Below are 24808 nucleotides of genomic sequence, written 5' to 3'. Positions count from 1 at the left end.
CGATTATACTCGCTCGTCTCTAGTTGTGATGTTTTATGCCATTACCATTTTTCTATAACTGTTGTACATTATGGATCCTACTTGCAGGATCCATCCGCAGATTGTGACCGATTCACTTGTTTGATAGTTATTTTCTACCTGTGATTGGCACTCTTTAATATACTGATGTTATATATTGTTGATTATACCTCCTTTATATTAGTGGGCTGTATATGATATCGCTGGCTTGTGCACCAACCTGGCCATAGCATCGGGGACATCGATATTTATGGACACTTGTGCTATACTTTGGTATTTGCCCCTGAGCACTGGACTTTGGTGCTCTGTTTGAGCGGACGTGGATTGATGGATGGGTTGGGGCATGCGCGGTCCTGCCCGGTATTCTCCAACGAAGTGACAGTGGGCGCATGCGTGGTCTTTGCTTTTGCCCTCTTTGAGCGAGTGTGGGCATGACGCACGTCCGGTCATGCGTGGAGACATTAGGATATTGACTGGCGGTGTGCGCATGCGCGGACGCCATTTTCTTGAAGCCCTTGCTCTTTATGTATGTATGTGGGCATGATGCACTTCCGGTTCTGCGCAGTTTAACCTGGTAGACGCCGCTGGGTGAAATGAGAGCCATGTCCAGAGCATACGTCCGAGGATACAGGTGTGTTTCATCACATGTGATTTTTATGGGTGTGTTTATTACTATTTCTTGGGGATAATGTTGTTGTATGTATAAGCGTGACCAAGACGGCAGGTCTGATGTGGAAACGTCGCTGCTGAACATGCTGAGCACTTTTTACAAATAAAGATGGAAACTGAGTGATCTGTGCGTATCTCAAACTACTCCTTTGGTGCTGCCATCCCTATTTCCCTGAGACTTCTATCATTAGTCACCATGCAGCGCCAGGAAGACAACAGGGCAGATCTTTGTACAAATGGACTTTATTGATAAATTAAATCGAAAGATGGTCAGTAAAGAAAACATACTGTAAGATGGATTTATTTCAGACCCGCACAGTAGAAGCGCTTACATTGTCCTCCTGTTTACAGATGTAGCAAGGTTTAATTTGACGGACATCGCTTTCTGTGACAAGTTATGTCATTCAAAAGTTATTTTGCTCTTCACATAACAGAAGCCATTGTAAAGCAATTTAAAGTGTAAACAAACTGCGACACACAAAGTTATAACAGGAAAATCAAGTAAAACTTTGCTACATCCATACTTGTTCACACAGTGATCATTATTCCCATTTTGTAGGCAAAAACAACATCTCAGCAAGCCTAGACATCCATACAATAAACTGGTTAGTGCATCTATATAGACACATGGGTGGCCGAGATGACATCTAGGGGCATATGGAGACCGGCCGGTATTCTCCCACTTTTTCTTTTCATTGAAGCGTATGGAGAATTCCATGGCTGAGAATTTGCAAATGGTGATCAGGTATTATTAGTATATGGCTGTACAGTGGTGATAAATTTTACTGGTCGGCCCTAGGCACTCCATTCCAGTACGGCATATAGTATGGGATATAATGGGGCTTGACTTCCATTAACCAGATCTATTGCTTCTGTCAAACAACCATTCCCGGCAGCTACATGGATGAACTTCTTTGTACTGATGTATGGAGTGACCCAAAAACATGGCGGTCATCCATGAAAACTATGTGTCCATGTTTGTAGAAGTCTTCATGCTCTCCTGAACACGACTCACTTTCTGTCACCAGAACTGCCCCCCTCCTGCCCAACCTGAGGTTGTTGCTTCACAGCAGACACATAAGGCCTCATGTCCACGGGGAAAATCAGGCCCGCTACGGATTCTACATGGAGAATCCGTAGCGGGTCCCTCCTGCCCCGCGGACATGAGGGCTGAAAATAGGAATTTAAAAGAATTTACCCATCCGGAGCGGGCGGGGAAGGTCTTCACTTCCTCACGGCCGGATCTTCTTTTTCGGCCGGCGGATGAACTCGTCACGCCGGCGGCACGTCGCCGACGTGCCGCGCGCATGCGCTGGGCACATCCGCCGAGCCGAAGCAAGAAAGATCCGGCCGTGAGGAAGAGAAGACCTTCCCCGCCCGCTCCGGATGGGTAAATTCTTTTAAATTCCTATTTTAGGTCTCCCGCGGATCCGGACGGCTTCCATAGGCTTCAATAGAAGCCCGCGGGAGCCGTCCCCGCGGGAGACCCGCACGAAAATGGAGCATGGTCCAGATTTTTTCATGCTCCATTTTTTTTAAAATCCCTTTTATTGACCATCCGCGGGTATTTATCTACCCGCGGGTGGTCAATGCATCCCTATGGGATGCGGATCCGTGTGCGGGTGATCCGCTACGGATCCTAAATCATATTTTCCCCGTGGACATGAGGCCTAATACAACTATATGTCGTGTACAACAAGCCGATGTGCAGCTTCCTATATAAAGAGAATTCAGTACAATTCGCACATCCTTGATGTAAATATGTGCTGCACAATGATGGCTTACTGACCCCTCATTAGTCTCATGGTCTCCTGGCATCACTATCGGGGGTCCCCAAGTAACCCAACCCCCACTCACCCTCTTCACGCAGGAACGTAAGGTGCAGGGAGTGTTGTTTCCCTGTATTGTAGATGTGACATGACTAATCCGTGCAGAGCGGCCAGCGGGGGGCGCTCCTGAGCTGGATCTTGTATGGGGTCTGCAGTGTGAGGACTGGAGGGATGAAGAACTATTCTTTAGTCTATTTACAGCAGACATCTCCTTGTAATATGGAAGAACGGATAACTGTGCCTTACATCAGATACAACTGTTACCTGTGCGGTGTGACGTCTCCTGCGCTGATATCACGTTGTACAAAACACAAAACAATCCACTAAATTACATCAAATCATGAACTACAATAAAATGTAACTGAAATCCCTACTGAAAATATGAAGAGCCTGAAATAAAGCGATATAATGTTATATAAGCCGATCCTGTCCTCCATGTTATAAGCTGTAAGGCACTTTTATTGTAAATTAGTGTAAGATAGTGAAAACTGTAAAGCCTGAACCCCGAAACCTTATTGTAATTATCAAGGGAATGTAAAGGAAACATCAGCAGAACGTGAGACGTCCGATCAGAAGAGAACCGGCCGGATAACAAATGTATCACAAATGTCATTTACTACTGGATCCTCTTAATAGTTCTCCCAGGAAAGCTGATCTCCCGGGTCCGACCGCTGAAACTACCGCTGAACAGTCATTATCGCTGGGGACCGGCTGGTGGGCACACATTCCCCGCAGTGGCTCTTTCCAGCAGCTTTGCTTTATGGCTGATAAAGGGGCATCTCAAGTAAGACCCGAGGAGTCAGTAAGCCGAACCTCTGACTCCTTCATAAATGGCTCATGTATAATAAATAGTAATACCTGTACTGCAGTAAATGGTGACATCAGGATTATTATACGCTAATATATAACATCTTTATTTGGAGTTGGAGCTGGCATATTTTTATCGACTCTACCAAAAACCTGACGTGTTCTCCACAGTCCTAAGGGGCCACCTTCTGTGACATCCATATGTTCTAGCAGAGCAGATGGTCAAAGGTTGTCAAGTTGGGACAACCCCTTTAAGTCAGCCTCTTTAAAGACCTTTCCACACACAGAAGTTACCCCTCCCTCTGATATGTCCTCACAGCGAAATAGCTAAAGGTCCATTTACACACACAGATGATCGCTCAGAATTCATCAGAAACTGACAGTTGTGAGCGATCATTTTGTGTTAGCTACTAATGGGGTTAATCAGCCCATTAAACAACAAGTAGCTTCATTTGCATGTATATGAAAGAATGTTATCAGTGCTGCCCGCTGAGAACTCAGCGTGCGGGCCTAAGATGGATTTTATGCTGAGCTGAACTCAGTGATGGACGAGAACTGCCCGGTAAGTGCCCAATGGGCACACATGCTCGTTCGAGTATTAGCGTACTCAATGGTTCTCGTTACTCGAACGAGCATCAAATCGTGTTCGACACCGCCCCAGCTTTTGGCCCCTCCCCACCGCGATGCAGCGCGCGCCATTGGAAAAATTTTTTGTCTGGCAGTAAGGGGGAGAGGGAGGGAGAGAGAGAAACACGAACCAAGAAAAAAAAAAAGCTCGGGACCCGGCGTCCCACATACAAAAATGCTCGAGTCTCCCATTTTAGTCAATGGGGTTCGTTACTCGAGTAGAGCTCTCGAATTTTATGAAAAGCTCGACTCAAATAACGCGGACCCGAGCATTTGGGTGCTCGCTCATCTCTAATAGTAACCTCTCTGGGGAACAGAAGTGGCAGAACTTAGGAACTTCAACTCTCTTCAGCTTTGGGAGATGTTCCTGTGGGTGATATTGCCGGAGAGGCCGTTATATACGAGGATTCGGCTGAACAGACTGAGATTCTTGTATCCGGCAGGATCCTCTTATATCACACAAGGAAATAATGACAGATTTATAGGGGAGAATTGTTGGATCCCAGAAGAAAACTTGTCCGGTTCTGTAATGAGAGAATAGTAGAGAACATTCCCATCAGAGGTCATTGTACGGGGCTAATAATACCCTAAATGCTCAATAACCTTCTAGAACAGGAGACAATACAGTATAATATTACATGAGTGTTATTACAGCAGGAAGTGAGAACCAACATATTGTAAAGGACCCGACGGCTCGGAGCAGCTCTGTATATAGCTTATATATAATGGACAGAGCTGTAGATAGAATTATATCACATGCTTCGCACAGGTCCTGAGCTGTTATCACGCTAAGTTGGTTTTCATTGGAAACGGTCAACAAGCTTGTCAGCAGACGCCTCCAACAGCTGAACTTCTATCCTTCAGTCACAAACATACAGCGCTTTCCTGGATATCCTACGCAGCAGCACATTCCACATCTCATTACATGGCGGCAGCGCTTATATAAGACATTATCACTCACCGTTAGGCTCTGGCGGTATTATTAGACTCAGATGACGTTTCGGAAGCTGAAAAATAGGAAATGATGTAAAAGCGACATTCTGCATTAATACTTTAAGCTAAAATGTAAAGTTTAGAAACTTTGTAGATTCTTTGCTTTACAGTTTTTGTACAGATTGTTTGTTATTTTTCCCTCATTCATGGATGGCAGAAAATCCTTCTGGTTTAGTTTCGCCCAGACAGCAATTATCTCCGTTCTGCGGACGGTCATGTGACTTCACATGCACAGTATTTTCCTGACATCGGTGGGAAAATATCTGGCCGGCTGTGACTTTACCCAACAAATCGGCCAAGGCGGCTCCCATATTACAGTGAGGTCTGTGGTGGAACAATACCGTTGGGCTAATCTCACATGGGCGAGTGCGATATCAAGCCGTGAATCACAGCCGATATCGCACTCGCTAACATGCAAGTTTGCCGCAGATACGAGGCGTTTTTATATCAAAACCACCTTGCATCACATTGGGGAAGTAGCAATCCTCCGCCATGGCTGACAGCTGTGGAGGATCGTGGAGTTTCTCCCATTGTTTTTAATGGGGGAGACCTATTATCGCATGTTGCACGAAGGTGCCATCGGCCGCATTGAAAACAATAGGAAAATGTGATAGGATGTGCTGCAATATATTTTTTTCCTGCACTGAGATGTGGAGAAAAAAAAGAAAAAACACTCATGTGTATAACCCTATTCAAAGGAATGGGCTTCATATTTGTGCGTCTCACAAAGCACAAATTTCGCACATTGTTCTTGGCTGTGTGAAAATGGCCTTAAACTGAGGATTATTATAAAATTTCACTTAAAGGGGTATTGTCATCTCAGTCAGCCATGGCTGATATGGAATACCCATCTGTATGCCGCGGCCAGAGATGAATCAGATTACAGTAACAGGATGGATGTCCGATGTCTTTCTGTATCTCTCATAGACGTGAATGGAAGCCAACAATACCCTTCACTGTCTCCACAACTTGGGAGCCGCAGTCACAGCCGCTCTCATATACATCATATACTGTCCTCCATACTCCATCACTAACAGCACATCAGTCATCGTCACCAATAGTGAGACCCCTAGCGGAGCCGCAGACACAGAATACTCACTGCTGGCCGTCCTGTAGCCGGCTCTATGTTCTAAAATGAGAAGAGGAGATGAAATAAGGAAACCTGAAGAGTCCATTATAATTGGTGACAGATGAGAGAGGAATTCTGGGAACAATCAGCCAATCAGCCGGAAATGTCCAGTCACCGCCCCCCCCCCCCCCCCCCCCCCCCATGTTGGGGGACAGATGCGGCTTTTATTCGTTTTGGATATTTTGTGGATTATCTTGATCCCGAGGAATGAAGTACAAACTAAGCCTGATGTGCGCACCGGAGTCTGAGGAGGTGCAGATTTATCACAGTGGCTCATGCGGGTGAGAAATCCGGCTCATCTTTAGACTCCTTTGTCCGACCTTATAACACTTATTTTGGCTTAAAGGGGTTTTGTCATGAAATCTATACTGATATATTCTTTCTCAGGCCGACTCCTTACACCATCTTCTCCTCACTGATCTTCTCCAGTCCCCGGGGTCACCTCACCTCCAGCCGGCCGGATCCTCTTCTCCTTGTTATGAAGCATGCATTCCTTGCATTCCTCTTCCTGCAGGTCAGTGAGGGTCACGTCTCTGTGACGCAGAATTCACTGGCTAGGAAGGAATGCTGATCTATTGCAGAGACAGTACGCATGCGCGGTATCTGCAACAGCTCGGCACTCCCTGCTAGGCTGTGAACTAGTGACGTAGCGTACATTGCCTGGGGGGACTGCAGGAGATCAGAGAAGTTCAGCGAAGAGAAGATCTGGTAAGAAGACTGATGGGGGAGGAATAGGCGAGTGTAGAATTTTCTTATTTTTTTTACTGACAGAACCCCTTTAGGCAGAATTCTAGAAGACTTGGAGCGGTTTCTCCGTCGGCATTCCACTGCGGCTTTCTCTCCCCATGGAGAGGAAAGAGGCCGCAGCAGAAACGAAAAAAGAATTGACATGACGCGGAACTGAATTCCGCACCTCATGTCCGTGTCCGCCCGCCTTTGCCGCAACGGATTGGCCGCAGCATGTGCACGAGATTTTTGAAAAATCTCGTCCACTCTGCTGACTAATCCCGGGTTTAGGAGCCGCGGGTTGAAATTTCGCCCCGTATGAACCCAGCCTTAGGGTGCGTTCACACGAGCGCATAAACGGCGCGTTTTTGCGCCCAATCGTATAAACGTGACCATCTGAGGCATTGGTTTCCAATGTGTTCGTTCGCACGGGCGATTTTACGGCGCGTAAAAACGGCAACCCGAAAAAAAACGGAACATACGCGACCGAAATACGCGCCAACGCATATTCGATGGCTGAAACGATAGTTTGCAAAGTAGGAACAAACGATAATACGCTTTCTAGCTCTGGTCATGATCGCCGAAAAACGTTCTTTCTGGCGATTAAACGCTGCGCACGTTCGAACGTAAATACGCCTACGCTCGTGTGACCGCGCCCTTAGGTGCATTTAGACGGAACGACTATCATTAAAAATCATATAAACAAACAAAAGTGAACAAGAATTCTTCAGTTTAAACACCAATAATTGAACAACAAATCAGAGTCGTGCGCTTCTCATTCATCATTCAGCTTCAGCCGATATAAAATCATCGTCGGCTCGTTGGCTTCTCGTTGCGGTTAAACACTGAATGATAAGTGAAGGAAGACGTCCACGATTCCCAACGGTAATTTGTCTAAACAGACTGCCTGAGTGTGAACTGATGACGTCACCGGCTCGTCCGCTCCTGTAAATGAGAATCCCCATAACAGTCAATGAGGCCATTCACTAGGCTGATGTTTCACACGGACTGATAATCTACATGAAATCTATCCGCTTGTTGTATTCTCATCCATTTCCACAGCCTTGAATAGCGCACAATGTGAGGGATCCGTGATCATCATGGGCTTCTAAAGGGTTTTGCTCCCGGTTTTTCTTCAGCACAACATGGATCCGGCGGTGTGAATATAGCGCTATACTGATACTTACTTCTATATAGGAGAAATCCAACAACCGCAGCAACAAGAAGAGCGACGACCACCACAGCGACGACCACCGGTGTCACCCAGGAACTCGGAGGTTCTGGTTAGAAAACAGAAGGGTAACGATGAGCTGCGGATTATACTGAGAGCTTCATGTATCAGAGATCCACACGAGAGTCTCCCCTGCTGTAGTAATGACATACGTGTAGTGTAATAGTATCACATACATGTGCAGGATCTAGATTTAGATCTCTTCACATAACTCGCTCTTATGGCCCATTCACATGACTGTATTTTCCGGGACGACGTGTGAGGGGCGCTCAGCCACATTATTCTAGTCACGGACACAATATAGAATATATGCAAGTTATTATACATAAAGGCAATTTCAAATCCCAACGTCATAGAAGAATTTGGGAGTACAAATTTATGACCATGTTTGATACTATCAAAAACAAAATGAATCTCGGAGGGGAGGGGGGGTTTGCTTCAGTGGAGAATATGAGCAGAGGTAACACGCTGGCCTGGTGACCCCCTAACACCAATTTAGAGGCCAGGCAACTTTCACCTACCTTGTCACTGGACTAGGTATTTACTGTTCTGCTCATCCCTTTCTGGTATTTATCTAAGTGGTTATTAATCACACCATGTCTGTGCCCTCCTATGTGATCATGTGTATATCTATTTATATAAATGCATCTTCAGATCTGTTCCATTTGCCTGAGGAAGAACCCTGAGTAGGTTCGAAAGCTCGCTGCAACATCATGTTAAAGTAGTGTCTGCGCTCCAAGGAGGAGAAGTAAGAATATGTAATGAATAGCTTAAATATAAAGTGCAGATGGAGTCATCTGGTGTGGGGGCTGTTGGATGACCTCACCTATGGTCCATGTAGGCAATCAATGGAAATCCCCGGGTTGTGGGACCTCAGTTGTAGACAGCGGAATAATCACAGGGTGAACATAGTTATAATTCACAAAGTGAGAAAAGAGAATCCAGCGCTGCTATATACTGTGTGGATACAGGGTGGAGCGGTAGTAATGGGTAAAAACAGGGATTTATCAGGTTTATGATGTTATTTTTTGAACACTGCATCTCATGGGGTGTGAGGGGTTAAACTGTGACTGGTTTTGAAGAGCCTGAGTCAATAACGTCTGAGGCCATGTTCAACAAGGACAGATTCATTGGGATATACATACAGACGGGTCTTTCTTTAGCTTCACTCTTAATGTAACTTTGAATTACTTTACAATTGACTTTTCTTGTTTTCAGATAAGAGATCAGCCCCATTTACATGTAAAGATGATTGCCCAAAATTCGTTTAAAAAAACAGTTTTGAGCGATCATTTTGCATAACTACTAATAGGCACTAATGTCCATTAGCAGCTAATTAACATCATTTGCATGTTACTGAGCCTTTGGGAGATGTATTTACAGAACAGCAGGCGGTCTGTTCTTCAATTACATGTCCTTTGCTCTGCTGAGAGCTGCCAGTTAATAACAATGTTATCAGCGCTGCCCACGGAGAACTCAGCATGCGGTCCCTGCTATAAGCAGGTCTTTATGCTGAACTAAAAATCATTGTTTGGCTGAAAAGCAAAGGATAGTCGCATTTACACGCAACGATTATCACTCAAAAGGCATCATTTGAACGAGTTTTGAGCGATAATCGTTACGTGTAAATGGGCCTTAATGAGTTAAGATAAGATAACTTTCTGCAATGATCTCACAATCAGGGTACAATGTGTCACATCTGTATGTCTAGAACTCAGGGGATTATCGGACCACTAAAATGGGGGAGAACTGACTATGTGGACCCTTGACCAAAAAAAAAATTATAATAAAATATAACTTTTATTAAAGAAATAACTAAAAGGAAGAACATACACACATAAATCTAGATCCAGGAAAACCCATGGAACCGATAAAAATGTATTGATACCACTGTCCATAAACAGTAATAGACCGGTCAGTCTGAGTATCGGTATGACTCAGCCATTTAGTGTATTCGGTCTCTTTGCAGAATCTGACAGGATTATCAGAATCTATTGTATACACGTCAACCTAATCAGGAGATGAAAAAGTGACATAAGTCCGACAGTTGGATGTTACAGAACGTGACCCAAACTCCAGAGATCAGGTTCGGTGATGTATACGTCGTTCACATCGAGAAAATAAGCTATGCCGGACCACTAAAAATTGTGAGCGTAACCCAACGCGTTTCTCCCACAACGTGGGTTCATCAGGGGTTTCAATACGCAAAAAATGGTACTTTACTGGTTTAATGACTCCCAGTCAGAAATCGGATAGTGGTACAAAAATAAAAAATTGATGAAGCCTCAAAATGTCCAGCACTGTCAAATAAATGACACACTGGATATAGAGGGATCAATCAGAGTAGAACTGTCATTTCCACTGGTGACAATTATATTACTAGATAGATTATTGTCGCCATATAAGATAAATGAACTGACAGGACTACGAGAACCCTACTACTACAATGGTAGAAATAAGAGTAGGGTATAGGTAAGAAAAATTTCTACCCTTTATGCGAGAGAAAGTTATAATTTCTCAGGGATAATAGTCCCGAGTACAGAAAGATAGAATAATTTTAGCCGTTAAGTCAAAGAGTATCCCGAGGGCAAAATTTTGGTAATCGGGTCCCTGGATAAATCAGATGGCATATTCACAGCAGCCCAGAATAGCCGCCTTTTGGATAGCCATCTGATAAATTTTCACTCTAGACCTACAAGGAAAATTCCTAAGACCTATAATAGTCCCTCAATAGAGTGGAAAGAGGATTCAAAGACCTATATTAGTCCCTCAATAAGGTGGTCACTAAGTCAGAGCCTTAATAAGCAAAAACTGAAATCAAACAAATAAACAAAACGGCGGCATGTCAGCCCTGGTGGTGGACTGACAGCATACTGAACTCACAGCTCCCTGAGCTTTAAATAGGAATCCTGTAGCTCCACCTTTAATGGGGGAGTCTAGATGTAAGCCAATCATCATTATACAGGGGCGTACCTATGTCAGTTGTTGCTATGGAGATCAAAGTGCTGTCGTTTTGTTTAAGACGCACTCATGTCCAAAATCCATATCCTCACCATGTATAAATGGTAACAGTGCCCACCTGATGTTTAGCGCTCGCAGAATATAAATCCCTGGTTGCCCTGATCGTCTGGGGAGAGTAGCGTTCCTGTAGTGATCATAGAGATGTAGAGGAGCTACAGAGATACAGAGATCACATGACCCGCCCCTCCGGCAGTCAGCTGAGCAGGAGGGGGCAGTGCCAAAGGTCCTGTTCTCAAGTCCTATTTTCAGCAGAGAAAAGAATAGAATAAAGGCGATATACTGATTACAGTGACATTTCTGCCCAGCCTTATGGATAAAAGTAAACAGTGCAAAAGACAGTGGCATAATTAGCCACATTTAGTAGTAGTAGTTCAGATTATACAGATCGATAGATCCTCTACCATGACATGTCATGCTAATCGTGACATGACACATTAAGGGGCGTGTCCAAGACGCCGAGAGCTAGAAGTAGACAAAGGTATTAAATCATGATAAATTAACTCAAGCAATGTGAGTTTACATAAGCCCAATATTTCAATTGGGACACACACTAAACAGTATCAATATGAAAATGCACTGTTTCTTATAATAAATCTGCTGTTGTCACATGATGTTTTTGTATATAATATACGTGCTTATATTGATGACCATAAAATACAGACGCTACGTACAGGAAGATAAATCAGCAACCAGGTTACATAGAGCAAGTGGCGAGCAGAGTATGTTACTGTGGAACGGAGGGCCACAGTGATAACTACATGATGCAAATAGCTTGATGCTCAATACAAAGGTGAGGGGTTAGTTAAATTACACAGGCACAACCACAGGGCAGAGATAATCCTAACCTTGGTAACCTAAGATGAAGTAACAGAGTCATGGAATCGTTTATTCTTCCGATATATGATAGCTTTGTTAGTACTGCACATCTAGCACTTTGGCACGCATCGATGCCCCAGTTAAATAAAGCAGTTAAAGGAGAGTTGCTCATTAAGTCCATCCGGGGAGACCGAGCGCAAACGAAAAATCCAACTTGCTTCTTTTTGCAAGAGGAGTCTGTTGGTGTCGCCCCGGCGTCCGTCCGGACGTATACACTCGATACCTTGAAAGTGAACCTGGGTTTCGTCCCCTCCATGTACATCCCATATATGTGTGGCTAGAGGTGTTGCTTCGTTCCGTCTGATATTTCCTATGTGGGCAAGTACGCGACGGCGAAATTGTTGGGCCGTCTTGCCCACATAGTTCAGAGGACACGAGCAGGTGGCTAAGTAGACCACGTTCTTAGACCGGCAATTAATAAATTCACGGTTATGGAATTCCTTAGCGGTAGCCGCACTTCGAAAGACAGAACTTTTTTGAATAAAGGGACATGCTACACATCCAGAGCACCGGAATGTCCCCTTTAGATGGTGTCTTCCGAGCCACATACTGGTCGGTATTTCCGGTTTGAGATAGCTCCTGACAAGACGATCTCGCAAGTTGCGACCCCTCCTAAAAGTGATAAGGGGGGACGCAGGTAATAGATCACACACATCCTCATCGTCCTTCAGGATATCCCAGAAACTACCCAAAATCCTTCTGACTACAGAGGCTCCCGTGTCATACGTACCAATAATTCTGGTCAGGTTGCTGTTATCCCTTTTACGTGATTGCAAAAGGTCACTTCGGTTCAAGCTAGCTGCGTGGTCATAGGCCTCAGTGACTATCGTCTCTGGATAGCCTCTTTGAAAAAACCTCGATGATAATTTGTTGCCTTCCGCAACATATTCATTTTCTGAGGAACAATTTCGGCGTATACGCATGAATTGGCCTTTTGGGATCCCTTTGCGCAGGGAATAGGGATGGTAACTGTCCCAGGTCAATAATGAGTTTGTTGCTGTAGCCTTACGAAATGTTGTAGTACTCAGAGTACCGTTTTCTTGTTTGTTAATTCTCAAATCGAGGAAGGTGATTGTGTGCTCATCACATTCAGCTGTGAATCGTAGGTTGAGATTATTGGTGTTTAATTTCTCAACAAATGTACCGAAGTTTTCTTTAGTGCCGGACCAGAAAATGAGAATGTCGTCTATGTACCTAGACCATAGAACGACATTGTTGGTAAACAAGAGGTTTTCCTCCGTGAAGACGTGCCTTTCCTCCCACCAGCCCAGGAGCAGATTAGCATACGAAGGGGCACAGGGCGTCCCCATCGCGGTGCCCCTGAGCTGGTGGAAGAAGGCCCCCTGGAAGAGGAAATAGTTGTGGGAGAGGATGAACCCTAAAAGTTCCTGAACGAACTTATTATGATCACGGTATTGAGAGCCTTTTTGATTCAGATAATATTCAGTGGCTCTCAAACCCAAGTCATGGGGTATGGAGCTATAGAGGCTCTCAACATCCATAGACGCCAGGATTACATCTGGATCCAGATGAATGCCTTCAATCTGGCGCAGCAAATCAGGGGTATCCTCAACATGTGATGGTAGAGAGGTAACAAATGGCCTAAGTATCTGGTCCACATACGTACTTGCATTTTGGCTGAGATTAGATACACCCGAAACAATTGGTCGCCCCTTGATGGGTGACAGTCCCTTGTGCACCTTTGGTAAGGTATAAAATGTAGCAACTCTTGGGTGCTTCGGCACAATATATTCAAATTCTTTGGGACTAATCAATTTCGATGACAATGCCTTCTCTGCGATAGATAATAATTCGCGAGAATATTTAATTGTCGGGTCAGATGCAAGTTTCTCATATGTGGCTGTATCATTCAACAGAGACATACAGATATTAACGTATTGGTCCCTGTTGAGGACTACCACGTTACCCCCCTTGTCAGATGGTTTTATGACAATCCCACTACAATCTTCCAGGGATTTCAATGCGCATATATGACCCGTGAAGAAATATGCGCATTGAAATCCCTGGAAGATTGTAGTGGGATTGTCATAAAACCATCTGACAAGGGGGGTAACGTGGTAGTCCTCAACAGGGACCAATACGTTAATATCTGTATGTCTCTGTTGAATGATACAGCCACATATGAGAAACTTGCATCTGACCCGACAATTAAATATTCTCGCGAATTATTATCTATCGCAGAGAAGGCATTGTCATCGAAATTGATTAGTCCCAAAGAATTTGAATATATTGTGCCGAAGCACCCAAGAGTTGCTACATTTTATACCTTACCAAAGGTGCACAAGGGACTGTCACCCATCAAGGGGCGACCAATTGTTTCGGGTGTATCTAATCTCAGCCAAAATGCAAGTACGTATGTGGACCAGATACTTAGGCCATTTGTTACCTCTCTACCATCACATGTTGAGGATACCCCTGATTTGCTGCGCCAGATTGAAGGCATTCATCTGGATCCAGATGTAATCCTGGCGTCTATGGATGTTGAGAGCCTCTATAGCTCCATACCCCATGACTTGGGTTTGAGAGCCACTGAATATTATCTGAATCAAAAGGGCTCTCAATACCGTGATCATAATAAGTTCGTTCAGGAACTTTTAGGGTTCATCCTCTCCCACAACTATTTCCTCTTCCAGGGGGCCTTCTTCCACCAGCTCAGGGGCACCGCGATGGGGACGCCCTGTGCCCCTTCGTATGCTAATCTGCTCCTGGGCTGGTGGGAGGAAAGGCACGTCTTCACGGAGGAAAACCTCTTGTTTACCAACAATGTCGTTCTATGGTCTAGGTACATAGACGACATTCTCATTTTCTGGTCCGGCACTAAAGAAAACTTCGGTACATTTGTTGAGAAATTAAACACCAATAATCTCAACCTACGATTCACAGCTGAATGTGATGAGCACACAATCACCTTCCTCGATTTGAGAATTAACAAACAAGAAAACGGTACTCTGAGTACTACAACATTTCGTAAGGCTACAGCAACAAACTCATTATTGACCTGGGACAGTTACCATCCCTATTCCCTGCGCAAAGGGATCCCAAAAGGCCAATTCATGCGTATACGCCGAAATTGTTCCTCAGAAAATGAATATGTTGCGGAAGGCAACAAATTATCATCGAGGTTTTTTCAAAGAGGCTATCCAGAGACGATAGTCACTGAGGCCTATGACCACGCAGCTAGCTTGAACCGAAGTGACCTTTTGCAATCACGTAAAAGGGATAACAGCAACCTGACCAGAATTATTGGTACGTATGACACGGGAGCCTCTGTAGTCAGAAGGATTTTGGGTAGTTTCTGGGATATCCTGAAGGACGATGAGGATGTGTGTGATCTATTACCTGCGTCCCCCCTTATCACTTTTAGGAGGGGTCGCAACTTGCGAGATCGTCTTGTCAGGAGCTATCTCAAACCGGAAATACCGACCAGTATGTGGCTCGGAAGACACCATCTAAAGGGGACATTCCGGTGCTCTGGATGTGTAGCATGTCCCTTTATTCAAAAAAGTTCTGTCTTTCGAAGTGCGGCTACCGCTAAGGAATTCCATAACCGTGAATTTATTAATTGCCGGTCTAAGAACGTGGTCTACTTAGCCACCTGCTCGTGTCCTCTGAACTATGTGGGCAAGACGGCCCAACAATTTCGCCGTCGCGTACTTGCCCACATAGGAAATATCAGACGGAACGAAGCAACACCTCTAGCCACACATATATGGGATGTACATGGAGGGGACGAAACCCAGGTTCACTTTCAAGGTATCGAGTGTATACGTCCGGACGGACGCCGGGGCGACACCAACAGACTCCTCTTGCAAAAAGAAGCAAGTTGGATTTTTCGTTTGCGCTCGGTCTCCCCGGATGGACTTAATGAGCAACTCTCCTTTAACTGCTTTATTTAACTGGGGCATCGATGCGTGCCAAAGTGCTAGATGTGCAGTACTAACAAAGCTATCATATATCGGAAGAATAAACGATTCCATGACTCTGTTACTTCATCTTAGGTTACCAAGGTTAGGATTATCTCTGCCCTGTGGTTGTGCCTGTGTAATTTAACTAACCCCTCACCTTTGTATTGAGCATCAAGCTATTTGCATCATGTAGTTATCACTGTGGCCCTCCGTTCCACAGTAACATACTCTGCTCGCCACTTGCTCTATGTAACCTGGTTGCTGATTTATCTTCCTGTACGTAGCGTCTGTATTTTATGGTCATCAATATAAGCACGTATATTATATACAAAAACATCATGTGACAACAGCAGATTTATTATAAGAAACAGTGCATTTTCATATTGATACTGTTTAGTGTGTGTCCCAATTGAAATATTGGGCTTATGTAAACTCACATTGCTTGAGTTAATTTATCATGATTTAATACCTTTGTCTACTTCTAGCTCTCGGCGTCTTGGACACGCCCCTTAATGTGTCATGTCACGATTAGCATGACATGTCATGGTAGAGGATCTATCGATCTGTATAATCTGAACTACTACTACTAAATGTGGCTAATTATGCCACTGTCTTTTGCACTGTTTACTTTTATCCATAAGGCTGGGCAGAAATGTCACTGTAATCAGTATATCGCCTTTATTCTATTCTTTTCTCTGCTGAAAATAGGACTTGAGAACAGGACCTTTGGCACCGCCCCCTCCTGCTCAGCTGACTGCCGGAGGGGCGGGTCATGTGATCTCTGTATCTCTGTAGCTCCTCTACATCTCTATGATCACTACAGGAACGCTACTCTCCCCAGACGATCAGGGCAACCAGGGATTTATATTCTGCGAGCGCTAAACATCAGGTGGGCACTGTTACCATTTATACATGGTGAGGATATGGATTTTGGACATGAGTGCGTCTTAAACAAAACGACAGCACTTTGATCTCCATAGCAACAACTGACATAGGTACGCCCCTGTATAATGATGATTGGCTTACATCTAGACTCCCCCATTAAAGGTGGAGCTACAGGATTCCTATTTAAAGCTCAGGGAGCTGTGAGTTCAGTATGCTGTCAGTCCACCACCAGGGCTGACATGCCGCCGTTTTGTTTATTTGTTTGATTTCAGTTTTTGCTTATTAAGGCTCTGACTTAGTGACCACCTTATTGAGGGACTAATATAGGTCTTTGAATCCTCTTTCCACTCTATTGAGGGACTATTATAGGTCTTAGGAATTTTCCTTGTAGGTCTAGAGTGAAAATTTATCAGATGGCTATCCAAAAGGCGGCTATTCTGGGCTGCTGTGAATATGCCATCTGATTTATCCAGGGACCCGATTACCAAAATTTTGCCCTCGGGATACTCTTTGACTTAACGGCTAAAATTATTCTATCTTTCTGTACTCGGGACTATTATCCCTGAGAAATTATAACTTTCTCTCGCATAAAGGGTAGAAATTTTTCTTACCTATACCCTACTCTTATTTCTACCATTGTAGTAGTAGGGTTCTCGTAGTCCTGTCAGTTCATTTATCTTATATGGCGACAATAATCTATCTAGTAATATAATTGTCACCAGTGGAAATGACAGTTCTACTCTGATTGATCCCTCTATATCCAGTGTGTCATTTATTTGACAGTGCTGGACATTTTGAGGCTTCATCAATTTTTTATTTTTGTACCACTATCCGATTTCTGACTGGGAGTCATTAAACCAGTAAAGTACCATTTTTTGCGTATTGAAACCCCTGATGAACCCACGTTGTGGGAGAAACGCGTTGGGTTACGCTCACAATTTTTAGTGGTCCGGCATAGCTTATTTTCTCGATGTGAACGACGTATACATCACCGAACCTGATCTCTGGAGTTTGGGTCACGTTCTGTAACATCCAACTGTCGGACTTATGTCACTTTTTCATCTCCTGATTAGGTTGACGTGTATACAATAGATTCTGATAATCCTGTCAGATTCTGCAAAGAGACCGAATACACTAAATGGCTGAGTCATACCGATACTCAGACTGACCGGTCTATTACTGTTTATGGACAGTGGTATCAATACATTTTTATCGGTTCCATGGGTTTTCCTGGATCTAGATTTATGTGTGTATGTTCTTCCTTTTAGTTATTTCTTTAATAAAAGTTATATTTTATTATAATTTTTTTTTTGGTCAAGGGTCCACATAGTCAGTTCTTTCCAAACTAGTTGGACTTCACTGCCTCTGTTAAATTTTAATTTACTAAAATGGGGGAGGGATCAGTAGTGGGACTATTTAGCGGTTTCCCGTTAAATGGGATGTCTGACCGCTGCATTGTCTCCTCGCAGGTCCTTCTCCCCCAACACCAGTCCTATCCCCCACACGTCATTACACACTGCTGCTGGTACCGTAACCATCAGTGCTGCTCTAGAAACATCCTTACTAATGACTAAAACAGCCACAACAGATCCAGATGACATGTGCAGCAATACGACTGCTGTCACAAAGCAGCCGGGGCGAGACAGAGGGTGACCCATGGGGCGAATAGCAGGAAGTGATGCATTCTTCTGGCCATGCGACCAAGGGATAGGGCGGACCTCAGGTTTGTTTTAGATTTCGCCCCCAGTGAGTAATTAGTTTCTCTCCTGCCCATATAAAAAAGAATCTTTTTAGGTGACCAGACGGTCCTTTAAAGGGAACCCATCACCTCCGATCACCACCAACTAAGTTATTCCCTTTACTAAGATGCGGGCGATCGATCAATAGATCATACAATTATATATCACAGTAGTGATCGCCAGTCATGACATATTCCATAGTCTTCTGTCATCCAGCCAGTAAGGATACAACTCACCCCACACAATGTTCAGTGGCGCCCCCAGGCTGCTGTGATCCACATAACAGGAGTAACTGTCGCCCTCGCCGGGCATCACGTCTGCACTGACCCTGATCTGATAGGTGCCGTCAGGATTGGGGAGGACATGTGTGGTCTCATATGTGGGAACGTCATCCACCCCGTTCTTCATCCACTTCACATCCACATGTCTGGGATGGAATCCGTACACCTGACAGTGAAGCATCAAGGTGCCATCTTTATGCTGACCGGATACCTTCACCGTCGGCTGAACTGAGAGGGAAATGAAGAATATAGAATGACAAGAATTAAGACGACGCATCTAAACATCTTCACTCGGTAAGAACGAGAGCCGACCCTCCAGTAGCTGGGCATATGAATAACATGCATGGGGGCGGTAGTGAGTCACTTACATTCTGGGGACTCTTTCTTGTGTCAGGCCACATAGTACGTGTAGTGCACCAGACCTGTGTATGCCATATCTATGTACAGGTATAGTACTCAGCAGCGCCCCCCTCAGTATAAGGAGGGGTGTGAGTGGTTGTTCATCAGTACCTTCACCTGTGCGGTGGCTCCTCCATATAGCAGTCTGGCTGTCTGCATGTTGAGGGATGTGGTGCTTCTACCTGCCCTCTTGTATTAGTACATTGGTCATTATATGGCCGCTTCCTGTGATTGTGTTTGTTAATATATTCAGTGCCTATTAGACTGATGGACTTAATGTTACACTTATCATAATTAGTCATATGGATCTCACAGAGATATATAACTCAGTAGATTTGGACTAGTTACAGGCCTCTAAGTATCTGATGTCATTATCAGTAAGGGGACACGGTACTTATGTCCCCCCGGCCCTCCTAGAACAAGAGGTAAGTTAGCCCCTTATCCCGGTAGTCTGTTGGGGTTTCTGGTTTCTACATCATACATTTGTATAATGCACCAGGATGGGGGCAGAGGAACGTGACGTCATCCGCCTCCAGGAGACCCTCTGTTACACCCCCTGTGCTCCTAAATATCTTCACCCCCAATATTTGTGGGTCTGCTCCTCAGTAGCTTCTATAAAACACCAAGGTGCCCCTCAGGAGGAGGGAGAAGAGCGGCCGCCTCACACTGCGATGCATAAGGGACAGAGTAGCTATAAGGGCTCATGCCGCAGCCATTTACACATACGCAGCCCAGCAGAGTACCGAGTATGGCACTGCACATGCCCGCGAATCAGATGTCACAGACATGCGCAGTATTTTTTTAAAAAAATGTAATTCCCTGCTCCAAACGTGTATGGAAACGCTGGCTGTACACGATGTATTCTGTATGGACAGTGTATCGATAGCCAGCCCATACAAGGGCTCCATACAATGCGCAGAGAATAGGGCATGCTGCGACTTATTTCTCTTGTGTATTGATCCGCAGTGCCCACACGCCGGTGTACATGGAGCAATGAGGGTCCATTGACTTTGATTGCCTCCATTCACCACGTATCATGCGTGCAACACACGTGTAATTCATGGTCGTGGGCATGAGCCCTTAGGCATCTTATTCTAAAGGATGATTAGATGGCAGCCGGTAACCGGGCAGTTATGGTCATGATGGCCGACATTCTATAACTTTGCCCCAGTGAATACTTAGTGAGGGGACCCGACATCTGCTGTAATCATATATGACTGAGACGGCATTGTACAGCACCGCCATAGAGGAATAATGTGATAGCCGCTGTTTGTCATGATTGTATATCGGGAGGGGTATCATCTCTCCTTAAGGAGGGACCCTAGGTGTGTGAATACCTCTGCAGCGCCACCTGCTGTTCCATCTTCCTTATTTGCATATATTTCCCAGAGGAGCATGCATGGCCTTTAAGTCCCTGACTCACCTTCTAGGAGTCTTCACACACCTAGGGGCTCTCCTTAAGGATAGATAATACCCTCCCGACCCACATCACAGGCCTCTCACTAGCCAAACCAGGATCCTACCACACACTGATGGGGGCAAAAATCCTGAAACAGCTGTCTGTGTATAGATTCTGGCTTGGTTTTCAATTCCCAATCATTGCTTTAAAGACTTGTTTAAAGAGTCTGACATTGATTTAAAAGAATGCTGCCAACCAATAGGTGGCGCTGCAGATGTATTGTTCCATCTTCACAATTGTATAGACATGAGAGTCATAGGATTAATGCAGTAATAAATTGACCCCATCTAATTAGGGGCAATGAGGCTGATGACGGTTGTAACACTGGGTAACATAGTAACATAGTTCGTAAGGCCGATTGAAGACAATGTCCATCTAGTCCAACCTGTCTCTCCTGTGTTGTTGATCCAGAGGAAGGCAAAAAAAAAACCAAAAGCAGAAGCCAATTAGCCCTTTTGGGGAAAAAATTCCTTCCTGACTCCCTAATGGCAATCAGACTGTTCCCTGGATCAACCCCTAATAGTTCCTACCTGCTTGTATACCCAGATTAACAATTAACCTAAGATTTATAGCCTATAATATCCTTCAGAAAGACATCAAGTCCCCTTTTAAACTCCTCGATGAATTTTGCCATCACCACGTCCTCAGGCAGAGAGTTCCACAGTCTAACTGCTCTTACAGTAAAGAACCCCTTTCTGTGTTGGTGATGAAACCTGCTTTCTTCTAGACGAAGCGGATGCCCTCTCGTTACCGTTGCAGTCCTGGGTGTAAACAGATCCTGGGGGAGATCCTTGTATCGTCCCCTCATGTACTTATACATAGTTATTTGATCGCCTGTTAGCCGTCTTTTTTCCAGGGTAAATAATCCCAATTTTGATGCCTCTCCGGATATTCCAGTCCCTTCATTCCATGTATTAGTTTAGTTGCTCTTCTTTGAGGGTTGTCATGAGGTATACAAGGTCTTCTAGAACTACCATCGCTCTCCCCATACAAGGGATGTGTAAGGCGGATGAACTTCATAGCCATGGCCACAAGGGAACTGAGACCCCTCGCCCTACCATTACTCCTCCTTCAGAAGAGGGTAATGCGATAGAGTATAGTTGTTGTTATAGACTGGATATGTGCCAGACCGAGGCAGGAGAGACACAGAGTCAGCCATCACTAAAATTACTCCTCCTGTGGAAGAGGGTAATGTGGTGGAAGATGGCAGTCATGAATAAGTAGTTATGGGGGACCTGAGACTTACAGTCCTAGTATTAGTCCTCATATAAGAGAGGGTGATAGCATATAGTATAAAGTTCATGAGTGACCAGACCCGTGTGATGCCCACGATATGAGGAAGAGTCACACAGCTTACTATTACTCCTCTTATATAAGAGAGTAATATGGTGAATGCTAGTAGACCTCATCCAGTAATCATGCAGAACACGGAGACCCACAGTCCTACCATTACTCCTCCTGTAAAATGGGGTAATGAGAATGGTTGTCACTATTGACTGAACCTGTGTGATAAAGAGATGGAGAGTCAGACATCTTATTATTACTCCTCCTATGGTTGGGGGAAATGTGATGAATGACGGTGGTCATCATTGACCAATCATGCTGAATACTCCTCCTGTAAAAGAGGGTAATGAGATCGAGGATGATTGTCATGACCAGCTGGTAACTACTTGTCCCCTGACGTTTAATTGTATAGTCATGGAGGATCTGGAGTCTCGCTGTAATCCAGTTACTTCTCCTATGGGAGTAATGTGGCTGCTTGATGCTTGCCATAACAGGGCATTGCTGGTAGGCATATACTGGCTGTGACACTATTATTCCTACTAGCAGTGAGGGTAAAGTCTATGTGTGGTAGTCCAAGGTAATTATGGTGTACAGGGACACCTACCCGCCGGGTCCTGGGCTCATCTGATGGTCCACCTCTGTGTTGGTCCTCTCAAATAAGAAGCATGCCCATTAGGGTAGAGGTTACCCGGTTTAGGCCAGTGATCATCGAAATACTGATGGTTGCTCATGATGAGAGATGTAAACAGAATGCGAATCCTGCTGTACCCCGTGGAGCTGCCAGAAGAAAAGTCAGACTGTGTCCGGGTCTTACACCTAAATCAGTTACAGTAAAGAGAGCATGGAGGCGGTTCTGTTACTACCATAAAAGTAGAATAGTGGAATATATCATACTGCACCACCAGATGGCGCTATGATAGAGTCCGGCTGTATTCTGTAGATTGCGGGGAGAGGGGGGGGCCAGACTGTAATATCGCTATATAATAAATACACTAATAAACTTATAAATCACGCTGCAGCTCCATATCTAAGCCACAAGAGGCAGAAAAGAGCCTCGTATCATAATCCACATTATCACACAGAGAGGACGGGCGGCTTATCCGGAGATCAGCGGTGCAGGAACAGGACGATGTCAGCACAGGAGGAATATTCTAAAGCTCATTGGGGACATTTATAATGAGAGTTTCTGGCATAAAAAAACTTATAAATTTCTGCGCAAGTGAAAAATGTATGCAAAAATTTGCGACTTTTAGCTTTCGTGGAAAAACCCTCTAATAAGTTATACCATACGTTATATGTATCAAAAAATAAAAATCATCTTGCTAAAACTAAGTCCTCGTACGGCGGAAAATACAAGTTCTGGCTCTTAGACCGTGGGAAGGAAAAGATCTGTGACTGTACTGAAGCTGAAGACCCACTGCGTACACAGATGTGCAATGGCCGGAGCTCCACACATCGCACACACATATCACACACACATATATCATACATCAATCATACATGTGACATGATGAGCCTCACCTCTGCTCTCCAGCTCTTCTCTCCCGTTCTCCACATGTTTCTTCAGCCAGTCTATACAGATATTCTCCAGATAATTCCTGTCTCTCTCCCCCTCTCGTACTTCCGGACTGTTCCATCTCTGTGTGGTGATCAGCGCCTGGCTCATGGTGGCCGTGTATGTCCAGGTCTGTGTGTCCAGCGCTATGAACTCTCCTCCATCATATCTGTGCTGCTCATATCCTCTGATGCTGCTGTCATCATCCAGCTCACAGCCAATCATCCACTGGTAGGTATGGAAACCTGCAGACATCACAGAACATGTTATACAGAACACGTATGTAATGTACCAGTCATATGTGCAGTGTATGTGTGTGACATGTAATATACAGGTGTATGACATACTGTACATATTATATACACAGGTCCCTCATGTGATGTTATACGTGTCCTTCACATGTACTATATACAGTCTATAACACGGCTTATTAACAGCGGGTGCGAACACTTGTGTGTGAACTACAGTTCCCAGCATGCCCGCCATCTACTGGTTATAGTTCAGTGGGCCTAACACAGTATGTACCGCTACATCATCCCTAGTCATGTGACTGACAGGCCAGCGTAATGGTGGATGGCTCCGCCCACATACAGCACCTGGGCAGGTAACGGACATGTTCCCTATAAATGATAGATGTAATGGAGAAAGAGAGGGAGGAAGGGGTTAATGCCCCCCATATTTGTACTTCTCTGTACATTATTATATAACTGCCTCACCGGCTCCTTGTAGTCTGAGGAGGAGCGTAATACTGTAAGGAGACTTATTACATGCCCGTGTCCTCACACCTATCACTCCGCATCGTACGCAGGAAATCTGCAGAATCATGGAGGCGATCACTAACTATAAGGGCCCGGAACTCGCTGCGGACGATCTGCGGTCCCCACATACGGATCTGCGCTGCGCCTGGACCTACCGACTGATACAATAATGGTGGATCACATGTAGCGTCAGCGCCCGTCCTCACCGCCATATGGGCATCCGGGAAACGCACACGGTTTAGTCCAAAAAGTGTCTGATTACGTAGCGTCTCACTGACCCGCAGGCTATAAGGGGTTAAATGTAGTGAAGCCGTGCGAACGTCTCTGTGCGTTTCTTATGTTTGTGGGATTGAAGCGCCGCGTTCTGTCCGCAAATACAGCGAATAATAACAGATACAATTATGTGTTTACGTTGCAGCAATGGGTTTAGTTTCCGCTCGTCTCGCGGCGCATTTATCTGGGATTTCCGTATTTAGTTCCGGAACTTTCCTGACATTTTATGAGGATTGCAGTAAATACGGACGCTGCTCATTTATAGCGTATTCTAACATATATCACACATATGATGTAATAATGCGAATGTATCCTCTAAAATG

General features: G+C 44.8%; 1 protein-coding gene across 2 annotated transcripts in view; it reads right to left on the bottom strand.

Annotated features, from left to right (window-relative positions):
• Positions 1 to 2176: 2176 nt before the first annotated feature.
• The window catches only part of LOC136620521 (class I histocompatibility antigen, F10 alpha chain-like), a 111971-nt gene continuing 89339 nt past the window's right edge, over positions 2177 to 24808 (bottom strand). The window contains exons 3-8 of one of the 2 annotated variants that reach the window (XM_066595355.1): positions 23421 to 23699; positions 18713 to 18985; positions 7986 to 8078; positions 6043 to 6072; positions 4912 to 4957; positions 2178 to 4474 (exon numbers count right to left, since the gene is read on the bottom strand). In XM_066595355.1, coding sequence (XP_066451452.1) covers positions 4914 to 4957; positions 6043 to 6072; positions 7986 to 8078; positions 18713 to 18985; positions 23421 to 23699 — 719 coding nt within the window. In that variant the 3' untranslated portion in view covers positions 2178 to 4474; positions 4912 to 4913. Of the gene's footprint in view, positions 4475 to 4911; positions 4958 to 6042; positions 6073 to 7985; positions 8079 to 18712; positions 18986 to 23420; positions 23700 to 24808 lie in introns of both variants that reach the window. The other variant, XM_066595356.1, reaches the window with a different exon arrangement.

This window comes from Eleutherodactylus coqui, chromosome 3 (assembly GCF_035609145.1).
Source record: "Eleutherodactylus coqui strain aEleCoq1 chromosome 3, aEleCoq1.hap1, whole genome shotgun sequence".
NCBI classification, from domain to species: domain Eukaryota; kingdom Metazoa; phylum Chordata; class Amphibia; order Anura; family Eleutherodactylidae; genus Eleutherodactylus; species Eleutherodactylus coqui.
The sequence above is the reverse complement of the archived record's forward strand: the minus strand, read 5'-3'. Positions and strand labels throughout refer to the sequence as shown.